At 39.0% G+C, this 19,642-nt stretch overlaps 2 protein-coding genes across 3 annotated transcripts; both read right to left on the reverse strand.

The window, feature by feature from the left end:
• Window positions 1-3,582: 3,582 nt before the first annotated feature.
• pink1 (PTEN induced kinase 1) lies at window positions 3,583-10,675 on the reverse strand. 2 transcript variants are annotated; one of them, XM_079239574.1, is made up of 8 exons: window positions 10,247-10,675; window positions 8,907-9,188; window positions 8,268-8,371; window positions 6,778-6,960; window positions 6,486-6,649; window positions 6,280-6,407; window positions 4,911-5,141; window positions 3,583-4,756 (listed from the first exon to the last, which is right to left on the reverse strand). In XM_079239574.1, the coding sequence occupies exons 1-8, from the start codon at window positions 10,601-10,603 to the stop codon at window positions 4,472-4,474; spliced, it is 1,734 nt and encodes a 577-aa protein (XP_079095700.1). In that variant the 5' UTR covers window positions 10,604-10,675; the 3' UTR covers window positions 3,583-4,471. The 2 variants fall into 2 exon arrangements, with proteins under 2 accessions (XP_079095700.1, XP_079095699.1); XM_079239573.1 differs by having other exon boundaries at window positions 6,280-6,649.
• A 6,152-nt stretch (window positions 10,676-16,827) lies between these two features.
• Window positions 16,828-19,642, reverse strand: LOC306754564 (trypsin-3; the record flags this gene model as incomplete). The annotated part of the gene is made up of 5 exons (XM_079238582.1): window positions 16,828-16,983; window positions 18,417-18,671; window positions 18,758-18,896; window positions 19,089-19,242; window positions 19,588-19,642. 5 exons carry the CDS (start codon window positions 19,640-19,642, stop codon window positions 16,828-16,830), a joined length of 759 nt encoding a protein of 252 aa, XP_079094708.1.

Genomic DNA, 19,642 nt, shown 5'->3' on the forward strand with positions numbered 1-19,642 from the left:
ACGTTCTTCTCACTTGAAGCGGGAGATCAGGTACCTGTCAATCAAAAGGACACGCCCCTAAATATGCCAAATTTGCGAGAATAAATTACTTTTAAATGGGCAAGTTAGAAAAAATTCATTCCCCCCACAGTTGTCCTGAAGGTAAACCTGACCTATTAAACCTAAAATAGATTTTTGAACCAGGCTGTAAACATGTTTATTTCTGCTGTGAAGTTGGTCTTTTTAACATGGGAATCTATGGGGATTTGCTCTTTTTTGCAGCCCCTAGTGGATGAAGGCGGAACTGCAGTTTTATGGACTTCCGCATCGGCTTCACTTTTAACTGCCAGAGGCTCCGTCCATCTTTCATATACAGTCTATGATACTGCACCACTTCACAATGTTATCAATTTGAGACAATAGTCAAGTAATAAATAACATAATTAAGGAAAACAACTGATTGCACCAAATCCCAACTATGATCTTTCAAATAGAATGTTTCTAAATAGAAGAAAAGGAGCAGAGAGATGAAAAGGAAGAGATCACTGCATGATGGGATGTTCCTCCGCAGTCCAACCCTATGGTAAAATAGTTAAGGGATGGCTAAAGCTTTATATGTGAGAAGAATTTTAAATGATACCCCAGATTTAACAGGGAGTTGATGACAGGCTAAAACTGGAGAGCCCTCACTGCAGCATTTTATAGCAACTTTCCAGGACATATTTAGGACAGAACATTAATAAAGAATTGCAGTAATACAATCTTGAAGTAACAAAGCATGAACTAGTTTTTCTGCATCTCTGAAATAGGATGTCCTTAATATTTGCAATATTACCCAGGTGGAAGAAAGCGGCTGTAGAAACCTGTTTAATAAGTGAGCTAAAGGACAAATGCTGGCAAAAAATAACTCAAGGTTCCTCGCTGTTGGAAGCCAAACTGATGCTGATCCCATAATAAACAATAATTCTTATGACCAGAAATAATTTTATAAAGATCTTAGCCTAATACATTTGTGATTATTTCTGATTATGAAAATACACCATGTTTTCTTTTTTTCTACTAAGTCATACATCTGAATGATGAATAAATATATTGATGTTCATTCATTATTTTTCCAAACCGCTTGGTCCGATTAAGGGTTGTAGGAAAGCTGTAACCTATCCCAGCAATCATTGGGCGAGAGGCAGGGTACACCCTGGACAGGTCGTCAGTCCATCACAGCATGTTCATATTTGTATGATTTATTATTGAAGCCCAGTTCCACTGAAGTTGAGACGTTGTATAAAATGTAAAAATATAAATAGAATACAATAAGTTGTAAATCCTTCATCTGAATGCACTACAAAGAAGATATTTAATGCTCAAACTGAAAAACCTTTATTTTATGGTTTTTGTTGTATTACATTTTTAAGGAAATATTGACTCATTTTGAATTTTATATGTTCCAAAAAATGTTCCAAAAAAGCGGAGACAGGCAACAAAATCAATTAATCATAATGTTTTCTACAGCACTTCTCATGCAAAGTGCTTTACAGAATAAAAAAGCAAAACTAAAACAAGGTTCAAACAAACCTTCACAGACAAACACATAACTCACCCAAAGTCCAACACACACTCACGTTTTCACACACACTCACATAGGTAAAACATTTAAAATACTCTTATCCAACCCCTCAGGCTTAGACCCCCACACCAGGTTTATTGCACTATGAGGAAGCGATATCTTGGGGATCCATCCACATCGGGACACTAATCATGACCACAAACGCCACCACAGCAAGACTCACCCAGTCCATGGCAGGCCTGGGCGTCCACCACTACTCATTAAGACAGTGGACGACAATGGTGATTCCTGCAGTGGTGACTCCATGAACCAAGAGGGAACAGGTGAGGAAAACACAGGAAAACACTGAGAAATTCCATTTAAAACTTTAAAATACTACTACTACTAATAAAATGAATAATTATAATAACAATAGCAACAACATTGAGCTTATCAATATTATTAAAAAGGATTAAAACAATCAAATATAAAACAAAGAAACCAAAAAAAAACCAACAAAACAAACCAGAGTGAAATATAATATTTTTAAATAAATCCATCTAAAATTCAATAAGAGAGGTAAATAACTTTTGTTAAATGAATATCATAAGAGGAAAGTCTAGAAATAGATCTAATTAAAAGCCGGGTTAAAACGATGGGTTGAGCTGGCTTTTAGAAACCTCAACAGTATCCACCGTCTTCAGGTCCTCCGGCAGACTGGTCCACAAATGTGGAGCATAAAAACATAAACAAAACTCACCGTGAGTCTTTGTGAAAATGTTTGGAGTTTGTAGAAGTCACGTATCAGAGGACCTGAGGGCTCTGGAGGGCTCGTAGTATCCGAGGTTGTCTGACTGGGAAAGTTGAGGAATGCTCAAAAACAGGGGAACTGGAAACATTGGGTGCCATGATTTGGTATAAAAGGAGTGAAAAGCGCAGTCGTTCGCAAGCAAGGTTTAAAGATGTTTCTCAACACACAGTTTCAAGGATTGTAATTTCAGGGATGCTTATTTTATATCCCATTGTGGCACTCACTTCTTTCCAATTTACTTGTTCACCTATGGAATAGATAAACGATCCACACCTTCTACACTCAATTTAAAGGTTTCAATTAAAGCACCTAATAATCTCAACAGTGGGGATTTGTATGCTGAAGAGAGGAAATCTGAAATGAGAAGCTTGCAGAGTTGTGTCGGTTCTGCAAGTTAAGCAACACAACAGTGAGGCTCAGTTTGCAACAGAAACTATCCATCATAAGACGGACTGGTTAATGTTAAAATGAAGGAAGTTACTGTTTCATCCCATTAGCCTCCTTTTAGACAAGCATCTGAGGACCTCTGCTGGTCTGGTCTGCCAACACAACTGTTGCTATATAATAACAAAAAAGCCTCAGAGACTCCATTTACAAAAAGGGGTTGAGCAGAAAGCACCAGGGGAGAAGCTGTTTGTGTCTCTCGACAGCAGAACCATCAGAACAAGGTGTGGACGAGTCGATACTTCAATATCAGACAGTAAAAATATTGGATTTAATACTATTTTGAATATCGAGATACCGTTCTGCTGATATAAAACACATAATTTCTGTTCACTTCTGAGAGATCTAAGTAACAAGTTTATTTCTCCTGTGTCACATGATCAAGGTAGCCTATCAGATGTAATCAGAATGACATTGTTCTGATATTTCATACTTTATTTCACATTAAGTTTTATTATATTCATATTACTATTTCTTTATCTTCTATTTAATAAATATGAATAATCTTATGTGAATACACAGCTTATTATTTTTTAAAAACTGTAATATCCCATTTTTCTTTTGTTCTGTTTTAGGTGTACACTTTTGCAGAATAATAAACTATCTTTTGGGAAATTGTAAATAAATGTGAAGAAGAAACCAAAGTAAATGTTCAAATATATAAAAAAAATATATATATAATGTATAAAAAAAAAAAAAAAACATAAATCCCTTAAAAACCAGCTATGGAGCTTAGAAAAACACTTTAAACCAGGTAAAACTGTTTAACACAGAAATCCACACAGTTAATCTGGACACAATCCTCTTTCACCAAGATTTTATTTCTTAAACAGTCAATTTAAAAAATCCCATCATTTTTTTTCTACAAAACTATATACCATATTTCCATTCACCTCAAACCAGTCAAGCAGTTGATTATTTTTCACGCATATTATATCCAAACAAGACAACTTAATTATATCTTTAAATTCGTAACATATCAAACTGGCAACAAACATATAATAATAACTAGAATTCTAGGAGGTGCAAATCTAGACATAAAGTGCACAGAAGGACGAATCACATCCATCAGGTCGGTCAGGTTTCCGCATGATCCTGGTTTACTTTGGAGTTTTCCATTAATTCTCAACGTATCACCAGTAAATGGTGAATTTCACACCGACACAGAGGCCCAAACAGGTGTAAAAGTTTGTTTCAAATACCTGGACTGGTTTCCACTTTAACAAACCCAAATTACCTACATAGCTGTAAAACTATGTGTGTGTGGTGGGGGGAAGGGGGAGGGGGCTTACCTAGTAAATAAAGTGCATCAAGGCTCTTTATGAAGAAACGCAACAGAATCTGGATTATTCGCAGGTTCTCTTCCTGACTTTCTTGTTGTTGTGAAAGTGATTATGGAGAAATTAACTTATAAAAAAGGTTAATTCTCCAACAACAATCTGCAACAAATTCACAAACCAGTGTAAACACATATTGGGAAATGCATGTGAGCCAGCGGGAAAAGGATTATTTTGATGTGCTTTACATGCTAGAAGAATAAACTGATGGTTGATGTACTTTGGCTTCCAAGTACAGTGATTTAATACTAAAAACACAACACTTATAGGGTGGACATGTGTCCGGCTATGAGCGAAAGATGCGACTTTTAACCCTGATAAATCTACGCCAGCAGCTCGGAGTGTGTCTGGGTGAACCTATGCAGACAGGACGCAGGCCCGGCGCAGATGTCGCCCGTAGAGGAGGAAACCTACAGCAGAACGCAGGTCTTCCAGGTCCAGGTTGGCCAGGAAGCTCCTCTGAAGCTCCGCCTCCACCCGGTTCCCACCAGGTCCACCACAGCCCTTCAGCAGAACCACGGCAGACTGGCACAGCAGCCAATCAGCCAGCTTCTTCATGCCAGCGCTGTCCTGATTGGCCAGGGCCCTTCGACCCCAGAGGCTGAGATGGAGCATGTTAGCTGCGACACGAGCACTGGGGCGCTGCAGAGGAAGCAGGATGGCATCAGCGCTCATTCAAGATGTTTTCATTGCTACTTAGAGTGATTACCTACAGTTCAAAGGCTATTTTACAACACCGATGTGATGAGAATTGATCCATTTTTTTTTTTTTTTTTTAACAGAGGACATGCTTTACCTTACTAGGATTCCTTCTGAGGAGCAATCGAACCAGCAGCTGCACATCAGCTGGAGCAGTAGAAGGAAGAGGAGGGAGCTGTTTCTCCTGGTAGGTGGTGCTCGTCAGCTGTCCCGATCGGTAGAACGGGTTCTGTTGTCCGAATATCTCATAGGAGATGGACCCAACAGCCCAGGCATCCGACTTGCTGTAGTCAATCACCACGCCGCATCCTGGGACGGCAGTGGCCACCTTAAGACCGAAACAGCAAGAAAATCCATTTAAACTGAACTAGGTCTGAGCGATTAATCGGATTTTAATCTCAAAAACGATCTGAGTTTTCAACGATCATAAAAATAAAAGGGTGCGATTATTTTTCTCTCTGCAGTTTCCTCTCCTGCTGTCTTCAGCTGCTAATCGAGCGTCTCTGGCATTGCAGCGCTGTGCTGTAAACTCCTCCCACAGCCGCTTTGCTTTCATTCAGACACTGTTGCCAACTTGGCGACTTTCTCGCTAAATCTGGTGACTTTTTTTGTTAAAAGCAACAAATCTAGCAGCTTTTACTGGAGTTATTAGAGACGTTTCTGGTGTTTTGGCGACTGACTTGAAGGCACATATTGTTCTGCAGTTACTGTAAGGAAGGAGCAGCGGGAGCCTCTCCCGTCCTAAAGCACTCCCAGGCGGCCAGTCTCAGTCGGCTCCGGCTGCAGGTCAATGTAGAATAACTGCAGTAGGTTGTGGAAGTTCACCTAAACATAGTTTATACCATTGTCAGTGACAACTGGCTGCATTATTTTCATATATCAAGTCCGGCGAGTTAAACACTGTAATATCCCTCTGCTATGGGGCGTCACCATAGCAACACGTTAATCAGCTGGTTCAGATCAGCCGTCTTTTAACAGATGAATGAGAGAAACGCGCTGCAGCCTGACAGCGGTTGTTTGGCATAAAAACTACATCCAGGTCAACATAAAATAGTTCCTATATAAGCGGTAAAAGCGGATTAAACAACTCGGAAACGTGCATTAGACGGTTATATTGCACGATACCGAGTCTAGAACACCACGACGTGCAGTGTTGTTTATAAATACTGGATAATTGTGTTAAATAATTAAAATCTAATTTTCAGTCAAAGTAATTGTGATTATAATTTTTTTTCATAATCGAGCGGCCCTAAACTGAACTAAAATATTCTTTTTGCAAGAGTTTTCAACACAGCGATTTATTTCACAACACGGTCCTGAGTTAAAGCAGCAAACAGGATAACGCGGAGGAACTGAACTGTGAGCCAACATCGTTGGTTTTTCCCTCCAAATTTCCTCAACAGAAGCAAATATAAGTCTGCAAAAGTCACATGACAGAGCAGTAGCAGACAACTATTTCAGCTTACCTCAGGAGCCATGAGGGAGGCATTTCCTCCTCTGCTGACCCACATGCTGCTGAAGGGCAGCTGCAGACTGGAGTCGCTCTGAGCCAGACAGCAGCCAAAGTCGCTGATGACTAAACGGGGGCAACCATCTGCAACAAGATCAAAACCAGTTGGCACAACTGGCAGAAACAAGCCTGGAAATGTCACCGTTTGTGTCCCAGTCTGACCCGAGTCGAGCTCCAGCAGCACATTGTCTGATTTGAGATCCCTGTGAGCAACACCCTGCCTGCACAGATGGTCCACCCCCTCCAGGAGCTGCAGCAGCATCAGAGTGGCCTGCCTGCGGTCCGGCGTGGACACCTGCAGGTACTGTCGCAGCGTGCAGGGATAGCTATGGAGAGGTAAACATCATCAGAAACGGGGCATGAAATCATGACGCTGCTGAATATGTTCAGTCTGTAGATACATGAATAGAGAAGTAAATCTTACGAGGATGAAATTAAATGTGGCAGGTCTTACTTTTTCATGACCAGGAAAAGAGTGCGGTTGTTGCCCAGGCCGGCAGGGTTGAGTCTGGCCGGCAGAACATCTGGATATTCCTCCTGGGCTCCAGGCAGCAGCGGCACATCTGCTGTGAAAGCCCGGTGCACTCTAATCACGTTGGGATGAGCCGACACTCGTTTGGGCAGGACTCCAAACTGCCTGGAAGTTAAAAGAAAGACCGCAGGTTATGGCTGGGCGATTAATCGATTCATTTGAATTTGCTGTTTAGCACATTAGCATCAAGTGTTGTAAAATTTTGCTTCCTTCGTGAGATTTTACAAATATTGCAGTTAATGCAAACTGGGCACGTAACGTTATTTTAGGGTTTTCTACTTGCTGGGGAGAATTTGCTTTGGATGTTTGAAGCTTTTCTCCCTCACTTTCTTTTCTAAAACTCTGAAATTCGCTGTTGTTTATTCCACACCGCGCCATCTTTAACTGGTCACGACCCCCAAATCACGTCTGCGGACACGTAAACCCAAAAAGTGTTTCCATTACACTTTTGCAATATATTTCTATATCTAAATGTCTGTAAAACCTCCTCTTGAGATCATAAAAACTTTAGCAATATTTGAGACTTTTTTAAAAAAAAATGTAGGTGTTTCCATTAGCGGGTTTTTATGGCAATATTTAGTTTTTGCGAAGTTCTAGGTGTCATGGAAACGCAGGGTTTTCAGTGTGGGAGACGGTATTGTCACATCCAAAGAGGTCTGAAGCCAGATGCAGCTGACAGACTCGTCTTTTTGCCAAAAATGTGTAAATTAAACAAAAAACAGCAAGAATGTAATAATACATGTATGTTAGAAATATAGCTTTAATTAACATTCAGGGATTTTTTAAAAATGGTATTTTGTATCAAAGAAGTCAATTTTCTTGAAACACATGTTAAGTGTAAAGAAACATCCATTTTTATGACGTCTTTGCCAGTGTGGGAAATTGTTTTGGTTATTTAATGACAAAATACTCTAAAAGCAATCACTATTTTTCTTCCAAGAGGAGGCATTTTTTATTTATTTATTTATTAGTTTTTTTTGTATTTTAGAATTAAGTTACACAAGTGAAGTGAGGCCTATTCTTAAATGTATGATGAAAAGTTAAAACTATCTCACAGTGGAAACGCACAAAGTGCAAACATGTTGTTTGTTATGTTTACAGCAGCAGCACCTGTCTCTCTTTTTACTTGTTTAACAGCTTGTTTAGTTGCACTTTAAATTCAGGTAAATTCCTCGACTGACTTCAATAAAAGCATTTTTGAAAAAGAATAAATTTTGACGTTTTTAATTTATAACTATTTTTTTCTTTACAGTAAGGGGAAAAAAAACAATTAAAATCGGATTTGGTTTAAAAAAAAAAAAACGGCGACTTTGTTTCTCAGCCATATCGCCCAGCCCTACTGCAAGTGTTCATGTTTTCTGCCCTTCACTCCTACAGAACAGGAAGAAAACCAGTAAGGAGGCAATGTTTACCCATCCAGAGTGATCTGTTCGATTTCCTGCTTCAAGGCGAGAGGACCTGCAGGGACCAGCTCCTGTGACATGGATTTCAATATGGCCTCGCTTGATGACCCTGCCTGCAAACAAAGTAAAACATTAGTAAATAAACAAATAAAATTACAATTAAAAAATAAAGACATTTAACTAGAATAAAGTCAATTAGATAAAATCATTACAATAAATAACTAGGGGTAGAAAATCGAATTAAAAGAAAAAAATCAAATATGGGGATTTTTTGTTTCACAATTGTAAAATTGATTTTTTTTTTAAACAAAAAAAATATTTTTTTTCAAATAAATACAAATAATCCATTATAATTTTTTAAAAAACATTTTCATTGTTTTTATTTATCTTTTTTCTTGTTTTCTTGGGCATTATAGCAGCAGAATGATGATCTGGATGCTGTGTTGTTTTTTCTAATTGAAATCAAGAAAAATTATGAGCAAAATAAGTTTTAGACATTTTTTTGGTTTTTAGTCTACAAAAATCAGCATTATCTAAGAATCATGAGAATCGCAATTTAAATCAAATCGGCACCCAAAAAATTGTAATCAACTCGGGACGAAGGCACATCATCACAGCCCTAAAGATAACCATGAGGGAGACGCTCACCCCAAAGTTCCACAACATCTTGATCGCCAGCGGGAAGTTTCTGAGTGAGCAGCATGACAGAGACCTCGCCACCTGACTTTCCTCTCCACCTTCATCCGCCTTCTGCATCAACAAGCATGTGCCATCCTTCCCTTTAGGAGACGGAGCAAACTGAGCTGCTGCCTCGTACACAGCTGCATTGGAGCCTTTCCCGATCTGCTTCCCGATAGCGTAATCCTCCAGTTTATATCCGGAAGTAAACGGCTTGAGCGGACTCTGAAATCTCTTCTTCCTAAACACGGCCTGCAGGTTGGGACACAAAACATGAAAAAAGGACTGGAAGTTTCTGTTCTGAGGACAATAAAAATGTGGTTAATGTTGTCTGATTGGTACTAAACACACAAACATCCCAAAATTTACAGTTTAGTTTAGGAGGCTAAAAAGCACAAGAACCCCAAATGGCAATGCAGCTGGGTCGATGTGTAAAACGTAAATAAAAACAGAACACAATGAAATGTAAACTAGTTTTAACCTGTATTGAGTTAAAAGGGACAAGATATTTAAAACCAATTTCTTTTGCAAGTATTTATTTAGTATTTGATGCCTGCAACATGTTCCAAAACAGCTGGGTTAGGTATGTTTACCTCTGTGTTTCCCTTTAACAGCTCTCAGCAGATCGTTTGGGATATGAAACCAATTTTTTCCCATTTTCTACCTGATGTCCAGCTTCAGGTGTGCAACAGTTCAGGGTCTCCATTGTTGTATTTTTCATAATGTGCCAAACATTTTCACATGTTGCAGGCATTACACTGAAAAGAAGTGAATGTGTGCAAAAAATAAACTGTGTATATACAAGGCCATATTATCCAATGGGCATTATGGGCACAGGCCCACTTGGGGCCCATGCGGGGCCATTTACGTCAAACACCAGCAGTTTGGACATGAAACAAAATGTAAATAAAAGCCAGATAGTTACAGCACAGTGTCTAGTGTATTGCTGTTGGTACCACTGGCTGAGAGATGTTAGAAATGTCGTTTCACAGTTTATCATTCACAATTTTCACAAAGTTGCGGTGGGGAAGGGGGCCCCTGAAACACTGAGCCCAGGGGCCTGTGCACTTTTAATCCGGCCCTGTGTATATAGGCGCAAACTCCCCCATCAGTCATCCTATTCGGTATAATTTAAGTTTAACACACAGTCACAACCCCACCTTATTAGAGTTGTATCAGTGTATAACACACCTAACCTCTTTCTACTATGTAACAGAATTATATTATTATTAATAATAATGATAATAGTAATAATAAACTAATTAGTTGAGCATCTGCAGGTCAGAGAGTATGAAGGGAAGCCTTCTTACCTGGATCTCCTGGCAGGTCGCTGCACTTCTTCTGTCATCCTCCAGCTGCTGCTCGATCAGCCCCACTCCGAGGCCAAAAGCCAGAAACACGGCCCTGTTCCGCGGAGACCCGCCGGAGAACCCCCTCCTAAAGCCGGCGGACTGAAGCTGAGCTGCCAGCCCCCGCAGAGAGGTGCGATAGTAGCGGTACCGGGACGGCAGGAAAGCCTGAGGCTGAACGGTGCGGACCGCCGGGCCCGCACGGAAACGGTCAACTCGGAGCTTTGCTGCGACTCGGCCTCCGGATTTGAGGAGACCTATCTGGAAGACTGACCGGCCCAGCTCGAGCCCACGGCTGATGGCGTGTTTGACAGACATGATGTCCCCGGAGAGGAGACGAGATGTTTACAAGCCGCTGCTACGGTCAATCCGCCGGTGGTGATCTGTCGTCTTCTTCGTGTGTTAGATTCGGCACACAAGACGTGTTTAATCTGATTGCCGCCACCTACCGGTCGCTATTATACCAGCTATCTCCATCGGTTTGCCATTAACAGCATAGACATAATATCCACATAGACGCCGCATTGTATCACGCTGTCTATGCGAGCTGACCTCCCTAAAGCCTATAAATTATGACTTTTTGAAAAAGCTGTTTGAATGACAAGTATATTTTGTTGTTTCCTTTCTCTTTCTTTCCCCTCTTACAAATAAATATACATGTACATAAGGAATGTATATATTAGATATATATACTTATCCACGTATATTTGAAAACCTTATTTTGCAACAGTTCTAGCTCTTTTTTTTTTGTTTTCGTGTTTTTTCTCTTTCCTTCCTTCTTATGTTACAATTTTACTGCTCAGTTGCATTATATGTACCTGGAAAGCTTTACACCTGTTACAAGCTGTATTGTTATACATTTTCTTTAAATAAAGTTAAAAAAAAAAAAAAAAAAAAAACCTGTAAAAATATATGTAAAAAATTGATTTAGTTATTTTAGTTATTTTTCAAAATTGTTTGTTTTTTTTGTGCTTGACATTTTGTATGTGAAGAAAAAATAAACATCCAAAAGGTGGAAAAAAAAGAAAAAAAGCGTCTCATCGCGCCACCATCTTGGATTGGTCTCCATGCACCTCCTTTGTAAGGTGTAGGTCCAACCATAACAATAAAGTCACAAATTTTTACCTGTTTTTTCCTCACAGTTTGATTTGTTACAACACTGTAAAACATTAAAAACAACGTGCCATAATACTAATAGATTTGTATAATGCTCAGGGCCGGATTAAAAGTGCACAGGCCCCTGGGCCCAGAGTGTTCCAGGGGTCTCCTTCCCCATTGCAACTTTGTAAAAATTGTGAATTATACACCATGAACATCTCTCAGCCAGTGGTACCAGTAACAATACACTAGACACTGTTGTGTAACTATCTAGCTTTTACGGACATTTTGTTTCATGTCCAAACTGCTGGAGTATGCCCTATGTGGGCCCCAGGTGCTTCTGGGCCCCTGGGCCTGCGTCCATAATGCCCATTGGATAATCCGGCCTTGATAATGCTTTTTAAGTAAGACATAGATGGACAAATAACAATATATGTTAGTCTAAATAAATAGCTTGGAATACTTGTTAGTCATAAAGTAGCCAATAATGCTGCTATCTGGCCTACATGATGGAGATGTGCTGAGTGTTGCTGTTGTCTGTCGTGATGTTTTATTGAGGTAGTAAATCTTCATTTTAGTTTTTTAATTAAAAGTTGAAGTACGAAAAAAAGAGGAAGAGAACCTGCCTTATTAAAACATTTGTTTCAATGCAAATACATTTTATTTCTTTTGAATACATGTCAGATTATATACTGGACATATTATTTTTATGTTTCTGCTTCTATTCTTTTTTTTATATCACGTGCATGCTTCTACTTCTGCACCTGTACTTTTACAATAATGGACTATTAAAGGTTTCCTAATCTTATTTCTTAATATTCCAAGTTTAATTTTAAGTGGTGACCTTAAAATAATATTTGTAATGATCTACAGAGATCAAGGACACTGTGGACATATCACTGATGAATTTTCTAAATTATTGTCAGTTTTTCAAATAGATTTCAACAATGTTATTTTAACCGGGAATTTTAACACAGACATACAGTAGATTATATCATGGATGGTTAGCTGAGGAATATTTTACTTTTGGTTTTCACTAAGTATTAGATATTACACCTATATGATAAAATAATGGGACAGGGAGGGTGGTGGTAGTTGTAGTTTATTAGACAAGTATATGTACATCAACAAAGCAGTTTATATGCACCCTCATTTGAGAGTTTGTTTTCTAAATTACATATGAGGCACTCTTTACATAAAAAATGTGATGAACTGAATTATTTTCCCAGCTGCACCCTCCCCTCCATCATACATTTCTGAAGAAGAAAACACTGGCGAGTCTGCATCCAGTAGTACCATGGCCGCAGCATTGGTACAAACAGAATTTGTCCCACAACCCAGTACTTTTACAGCATAAGGTACCAAATGCTTTATAAATATAGCTCATTTTCTGCACTGTTGCCCAAGTCTTAACTAATGGATTATTCTGTCACATTGTCAGCAAAACACCAGAGTAAATCACACAAGTTTAATTCTTATAAAACTGTGAAAATACCAGTCACTTTGCCCATGAAGAATTTAGATTTCTGAATATGAAACCTGTGAATAAGAGGTGTGTTATATAAATAAAAACTTGGTTTTCCAGGTATACCAACAATTCCAGCCCTCACACACGAGGACAAGGATGAAGGCAACATGAGAGGGATCAGATCCACTGCTGCCATAGTCCCAAAGTCCACACAAGATGAGTCTGCACCCCTTTTCTGACACCGACATTACTTCTGCTGCACAACAGGGCACAATTTGAAATTGTATATATATATATATATATATATATATATATATATATATATATGAGTAAGGCCTTTAAACCTCCTCCCAGCCCCTCCCTGCATTTCAGGGTGTCTGAGAATGTGTTTTAGATCTGGTTGTCATTTTATCTTTATTCCTCAAAGTACAGGAGCAAAATAATGTGAAGGAACAATCCAGATGGTTTTCAGCAGTAGCACAGTGCAACAGCAGCGGCTTTATTCTTCTCATTCTTCTCATCCTTGTTGAAAATAACAGAGCAAGATAACACAAGCCCACTGCTTTGGAGTCAACTTTAACATTTTAACGTATTCAGGATTTTTGTCTCATATTCATGGTGCCAAACAGATGTTGCTTACCTCTACTCTTTGATGAACATAGTTCTAACTTTTACAATTTGATACTACTTCTGTCCCACATCAGCTTCTTCTGGTAGTGTTAAAGATATGCAGCAACCATGACAAAAAGATTCCTGTGTGTTTCAACAATTAATTACTTAAAATCAGTAAATTATAGGGAAAGAGTTTTAACATAAGTCCAGGAAATCTGCATTAAGAAAATCGATCAATCAAACTTTATTCATGAAGTGTTTTTCCAGCATAAAATATTTGATTTAAAGCATTTTACAGTTTAAAATAAATCCTACCCGACCAGCCCTCCAATCCCAAATGACTAAACACTTGTATAAGTTACAATGAAACTACTTCAGTAAAGATAAATTCGGTACAAGATATAAAGCATCCTTCTCCCAAAATCGACCTCATCGGTTGTTTGTTCATGCAGGCAGTGATTACTTATAATTACCTGAAAAGAATAGGTCTTCTAGTGGCTACAACTGCATGCAAAGCAGCAAATGCCATCCATTAAAGGATATTAAACAAATTTATTTTAGTTTCATCTTTGTTCTTTTTTTTTTCTTTAAAGGGGTGTTATTATGGTATTTGGAGTTTTCTGAGCTTTCTACAGTGTTACAGTGTTGAATCCTCATCAGACATGTGAACGGCACTGTTTTTTATCACCTAAACGCATGTTTGAGTTTGAGTTCCAGCACTCTCTCCTTTCGGTTTCCACGAAAACCGAAAAACGCGTCGTTTTAGAGAGTTTTTTCTACTTGGAAATCCTTGTGACGTCCCGGGGGATAAGGTTGGGTGATTGGTTACCTTCTACTGGTTAACAAGGGCATGTAAAAATACATCAGGCGGGTGGAAAACGTGGGATAAAGTTATTTCCAACGATGGCTGGTGAGTTTACCAAAGAGAGACATCCTGCTACATTCGTTGCTGTGGGTTGCTGTTTTCCACTTCGTTTTCAGGCTCTGATTCAGGTTCCAACATGTAGGGCTGTATGCTATGTGTTGACATGGTATTTTGTTTTTTTATTGAGTTCATATGAGCCTAATCCTTCTGTTTATGAGATGTTACAATGACGGCGAAAGCAGGTGCGGTGCGCGCTCCCGATGTAGTGCAGTGGCGGGAGGCGGGGCTTAATGCGGAAGAGTCTCAATCCACTCGTTTTGCCCGCAGGCTGATCTGACAGCCTACGGAGAGGGTCGGTCTGAAGTAAATAAAGCCATTTGTGACAATAACTCCATCAATCCCAGCCCTTCTGGTCTCAGAAATAAAAATAAATTAGCCTGAAATGCACATAATAGTTCCACTTTAACTTTGATTAATGCTTTATTGTATTTTTCCTTTCTTTATCAGACATTTACACTGACTGGATCTCTGTAATACAGGGCTGCCTAAGTCCCATCCTTGAAATCCTGCAACTTTAGATGCAACCCTTCACCAACACTCCTGAATCAAATGGCAGAATTCCCTCCATGTCATTCAGCTCTGCAACGGCCAGGAAAAAAGCCATTAATTTGATTCATCTATTGGAGGAGGATATCTAAAAGTTGCAGGATAGTAGATGTGGAAGACTTGACTTGGGAACCTTTGCTGTAGCTCATTGTGTTGCAGCTCAGATACATCGCTCGTTTGTTGTCAAACTGCTGTCTGAAGTAAGGCAATGTAAAAATCCCACAACATAACTTGAGCTTAAACCACACTTTAAATAAAAACTCTGAGTTGTCAAGAGATGCTCATGAGTTGCATTTCCTCCCCTCTTGCAGGGGCAGCATTTTAGAGAGCAAGCCTTCAGGCCCATTTATGCTCAATGCTGAACAGATAATTTTGTCCATTTCCTGGATCGGTTATTTGCGTAATTGGGTTCATTTTCAAGGGGATAAGTTCACCAAAACCGGAATTAAATCCACCAGAAATCAGTGGGGCAACGTTGAGTTGTATAGCTGACACACAACTGGCAAAATGAACAAGAAGAAAAAAAGGTAGAAGATGATGCAAACTGCCAAAAAAAAAGCACCTGAAGAAGACACAAAAGAAGTCTAGAACAGCAAATAACTTTGTGGTTTCATTTTCCTTCTTCTGGTGCTTTTTAACTGTGGAAACGACTTTATAGCAGTGCAATACCACTACTAACCGGTGTTAAAACCAAGCGGCAACCTCCGGCGTTTAAAAGGGAAGCCTTTGTGGAAGTGCATAAAACTGCAGTTCCCTCTTCATACACTAGGGGCTGCAAAACAGAGCAAATCCCCATAGACTCCCATGTTAAAAAGACCAACTTTACAGCAGAAATAAACATGTTTACAGCCTGGTTCAAAAATCCATTTTCGGTTTATAGGTCAGGTTTACCTTCATGACAACTGTGGGGGGAGTGAATATTTTTTCTAACTCGCCTGTTTTATAGTAATTTAATCTCAAAGTTCGGCATATTTAGGGGCGTGTCCTTTTGATTGACAGCTACCGATCTCCCGCTTCAAGTCAGAAGAACGTAGAACAACCGCGGTTTTTAGCTGGTTAACAATGTGACTTAGCTTTAGCCCGCTTACCTCCGTTAGCTGGGTAGCTCCCATTATTTCGGGGTTAGCTCGGTTAGCTCTTAGCTACAGAAAGCTCGGAGTTTGCTCAGTGTCAATCATCCACCATGACACTCCCCTCTCAGCTCCACCTCTTTGCCCATATTTGTGTTTTCCAGGCGAGACGACGAGCATTACGTTGCCAACATGGCGATGGTAGGAACCGCCCACCGAGCTTCAATTCAGCTCTTCAGAAACCTACAGGGGATGTCACAGAGGCTCCGTCCATCTCTTTATAATACAGTAAGGTCAAAACATGGCAGTGAACAATGAACTCAACACTGCCCACTAGTGAACCGACTTAATAAGTATGGCAACAAAAACACACATGGAAGTATGCAGGCGGTGACGAATGACAGCGTTTGTAACCAATGTCCCAGCTTCCATACATAAGGAGTGGACATGGGCTTTTACACTGTGTTCAATGGTGAATTACTGACACCTTGTGATAAAGACGGGCAGAGAAATGACTTCAAATCTAAGTACAGTTGTGACCCAGATGTGGTGGCAGCTAACATTCACGTGGGCCCAAGCAAAGCAGAGATAAATGGTTCATTCTGAGAGTAAAAATATAACATTTATTTATGTATAGTGATTCGAAACCAATTGAAATAAACTTTTTAATCATATATTACATTGTTCTGTCGTCAACCTTTACTTTAGTCATTTAAAGGGTACGAACAACCAACCGATTAGGCCGTTTTGATTGGAGGACTTGTAAAACAGATACAAGGGTAGCATGTTGAATTAGCCGTTGTTGTAAATCAGACTGATGTGTTTATGGCGTGTCTCTGTCAATAATCCAGTTGATCCAGGAAACGTAGTTCCTCACTTTAGTGTAGACACCTGGGAAATAGGGATTTGCACAGCTGATACCCCATGAGACGATACCCTCGAAGTAGTTGTTGCAGACAAGGGGACCACCGGAGTCACCCTGTGGATCAGCAACACAGCTCATAAGACAACTTTAAACTTCAGTCAGCAGCAAGATATTCCTTCACAACATGGATATTCCGAAATCTGAGGAGGGAGATAACTTTTTTTCAAACCAAAACATGGTAAACATTTTTGGTTACAAGTTTTCTGAAGTTGTTGAACTGACAGTTCACATTTTCACGTCTTGCTTTACATGAATTTTCCATAACAAATTTTCTGCAAAATAAATCCCTTAGCTTTCATTTCTGTTCCTCATTGCTATGTCCAAATCTCTGTTTGATACGTGGATCTTTGGGGGTACTTGGAAACACTCGGGGGTTCATGAGAAAGTAAACAAAAATGGAAAACTTGTTCCAACTTTTCTATATTTCTGAATAAATAGATGTGACTTCAGTTTGTATGATGGCACAAGTCAGCGTAGGAGGTCAGGATCACTACACATGAAAATATACACATGTGTATTTAAAATAACTTCTGGATCTGGGAAAGTTACTCTGATTATAATAAGAAATTCTAGTTTTTTCACTTCCAGATATCTGAGATTTAATGTTTGCTGGTTTATAGATCCATGCTAATATTTAAATCTGGAAATATGTCAAATTTGATCACTTTACATAAAACATAAAATTAATCCATGAGAAACATTAATATTTATTGAAATATAAAATATATGCATAATCTGCCTAATATGACACATCTATGTAAAGTCATGTAAAATCAGTAGTTATGTAAAGCATGTAAAAGTATTTGAGAAAAATAAATAGCTTAACTGAAATACATTCTATATAAAAATACAACCTATTTTTAAACATTTATTGATGCACATCCAATATATATATATATATATATATATATATATATATATATATATATATATATATATATATATATATATATATATATATATATATATATATATATTGGATGTGCATCAATAAATGTTTAAAATAGGTTGTATTTTTATCTGTATATATATGCATGTATATGTATATGTAAAAAAAAACCCAAAAACTAAATGTGTAACTGTAACTGAGGCTAATTACTGTTGAATCTTTACTTTTTTTTCTTATTTTTCTCCAGAAATTTCATGTTCCTCAACATCGAAATGTGGAGTTTTCATTAGTTATATGATATCATGCGGTTATTTTACTGGTTTGGCTCACTGGAGACCAGACTTTTTTACATGTTGCCCCTAAACTAACATGTAGATTGACACGCCACATATAGGACACCTGGCTAAGAAATTATTCTACTGGTTGAGAACCACTGGTATATTCTAGCATAACAGATGCAGAAAATGATCAGCATCTTGACAGATTATCCTGATATGTTTGCAAATTGGTTGAAAAGAAATCACTGCTCTCTTTCTGCCAATCACTCTACAAACAGCACGAATGTCCTTATTGATGAGGTGTTTAGATGCATCTGTACCTGGCAGGAATCTTTGCCACCGTACGGGGAACCAGCACACAGCATGTTATCAGTGATCCTGCCCCAGTAGTACCAGTTGCAGTAAGGTATTTCCCTGACATCCACAGCTCGAAGCACAGGGGACAGCACGTAACTGTAAACCTGTGTGACCCCCCAGCCGCTCACTGTGCAAGCTTGCCCCTTTATTGGGGGGGTGTCTTCAGTGGGCAGTTTAACTGGCTGGACGTAGGCGTTGAGCTGCGCTGGCTGCTCCAACTGCAACACAATGAGTTGTCACCAACAGTATGGAAAGCACGGACACGACAAGATCTGCTGTGACACGCTGCTCATTTTCTGCTCACCTTGATGAGCATGATGTCATTGTTAAAGTTCTTGTAGTTATAGTTGTGGACAAATATCTTGGAGACGTTGAAGACCTGCTCAAATCCCTCTGATTTGATCAGACTGAATTCACTTAACACCACCTTCATCAGTTGGCTCCTGTGTCAAAAAACACACTAGTTGCTTCTCCAGAGCCATAAACCACAGCAGCACAACTGCATGATGCCAAATCTGTGCTAACATATTAAACATTCAGCAGATATGAGGACATTTAATTAAAATAAAACATTGTAGCTCCTCTGAAAAAGTTGTTTATCAGTATAGATCCAGTCTGTGTGGTTCTGCACTTACGGTCTCCAGCAGTGGGCAGCAGACACCACCCACTGCTCATGCACCAGCGTTCCTCCACAGTAGTGTTCATCTTTATCAGTCTGCAGCGAGGCCTGATATTTGATGGAGTATGGCTGGACTTCCTGACCCCCGATGATCCTTTGTGCAAATGTCCCTGTAGGCAGATTTAACAGGTAAACAAGGACATTTTGACTGTTTTTGAATAAATAAATTAAAATAAAACATATTAAAAGAAGGATTAATCTCTCTTTAATGCTCTTTCAACACAAAAGTTAAAAGAAAAAAATGACAAGAAAGAATAATACAGCTAATCAAACATGGGTCATAAATGAACATTGTTTGGTTTTGTGACCTCAGGGCTAATTTGAGATATTCTGATTGGTCCGTTTTCCTGCTCTTGAAAGTCCCTATGAAACATTTTTTACCAACATAACAAATGACTATCTTGTTTGCCCAGAATTGAAATGTTTAAGAATAAGGGTATTGTCTGAAAACTTACCAGAATATGCTGACAAATACAAAAGCAGCAGTGCTGTAGAGATGTTCAGAGTCAT

This window comes from Telmatherina bonti (assembly GCF_933228915.1).
Source record: "Telmatherina bonti genome assembly, chromosome: 4".
Classification (NCBI taxonomy): Eukaryota; Metazoa; Chordata; class Actinopteri; order Atheriniformes; family Telmatherinidae; genus Telmatherina; species Telmatherina bonti.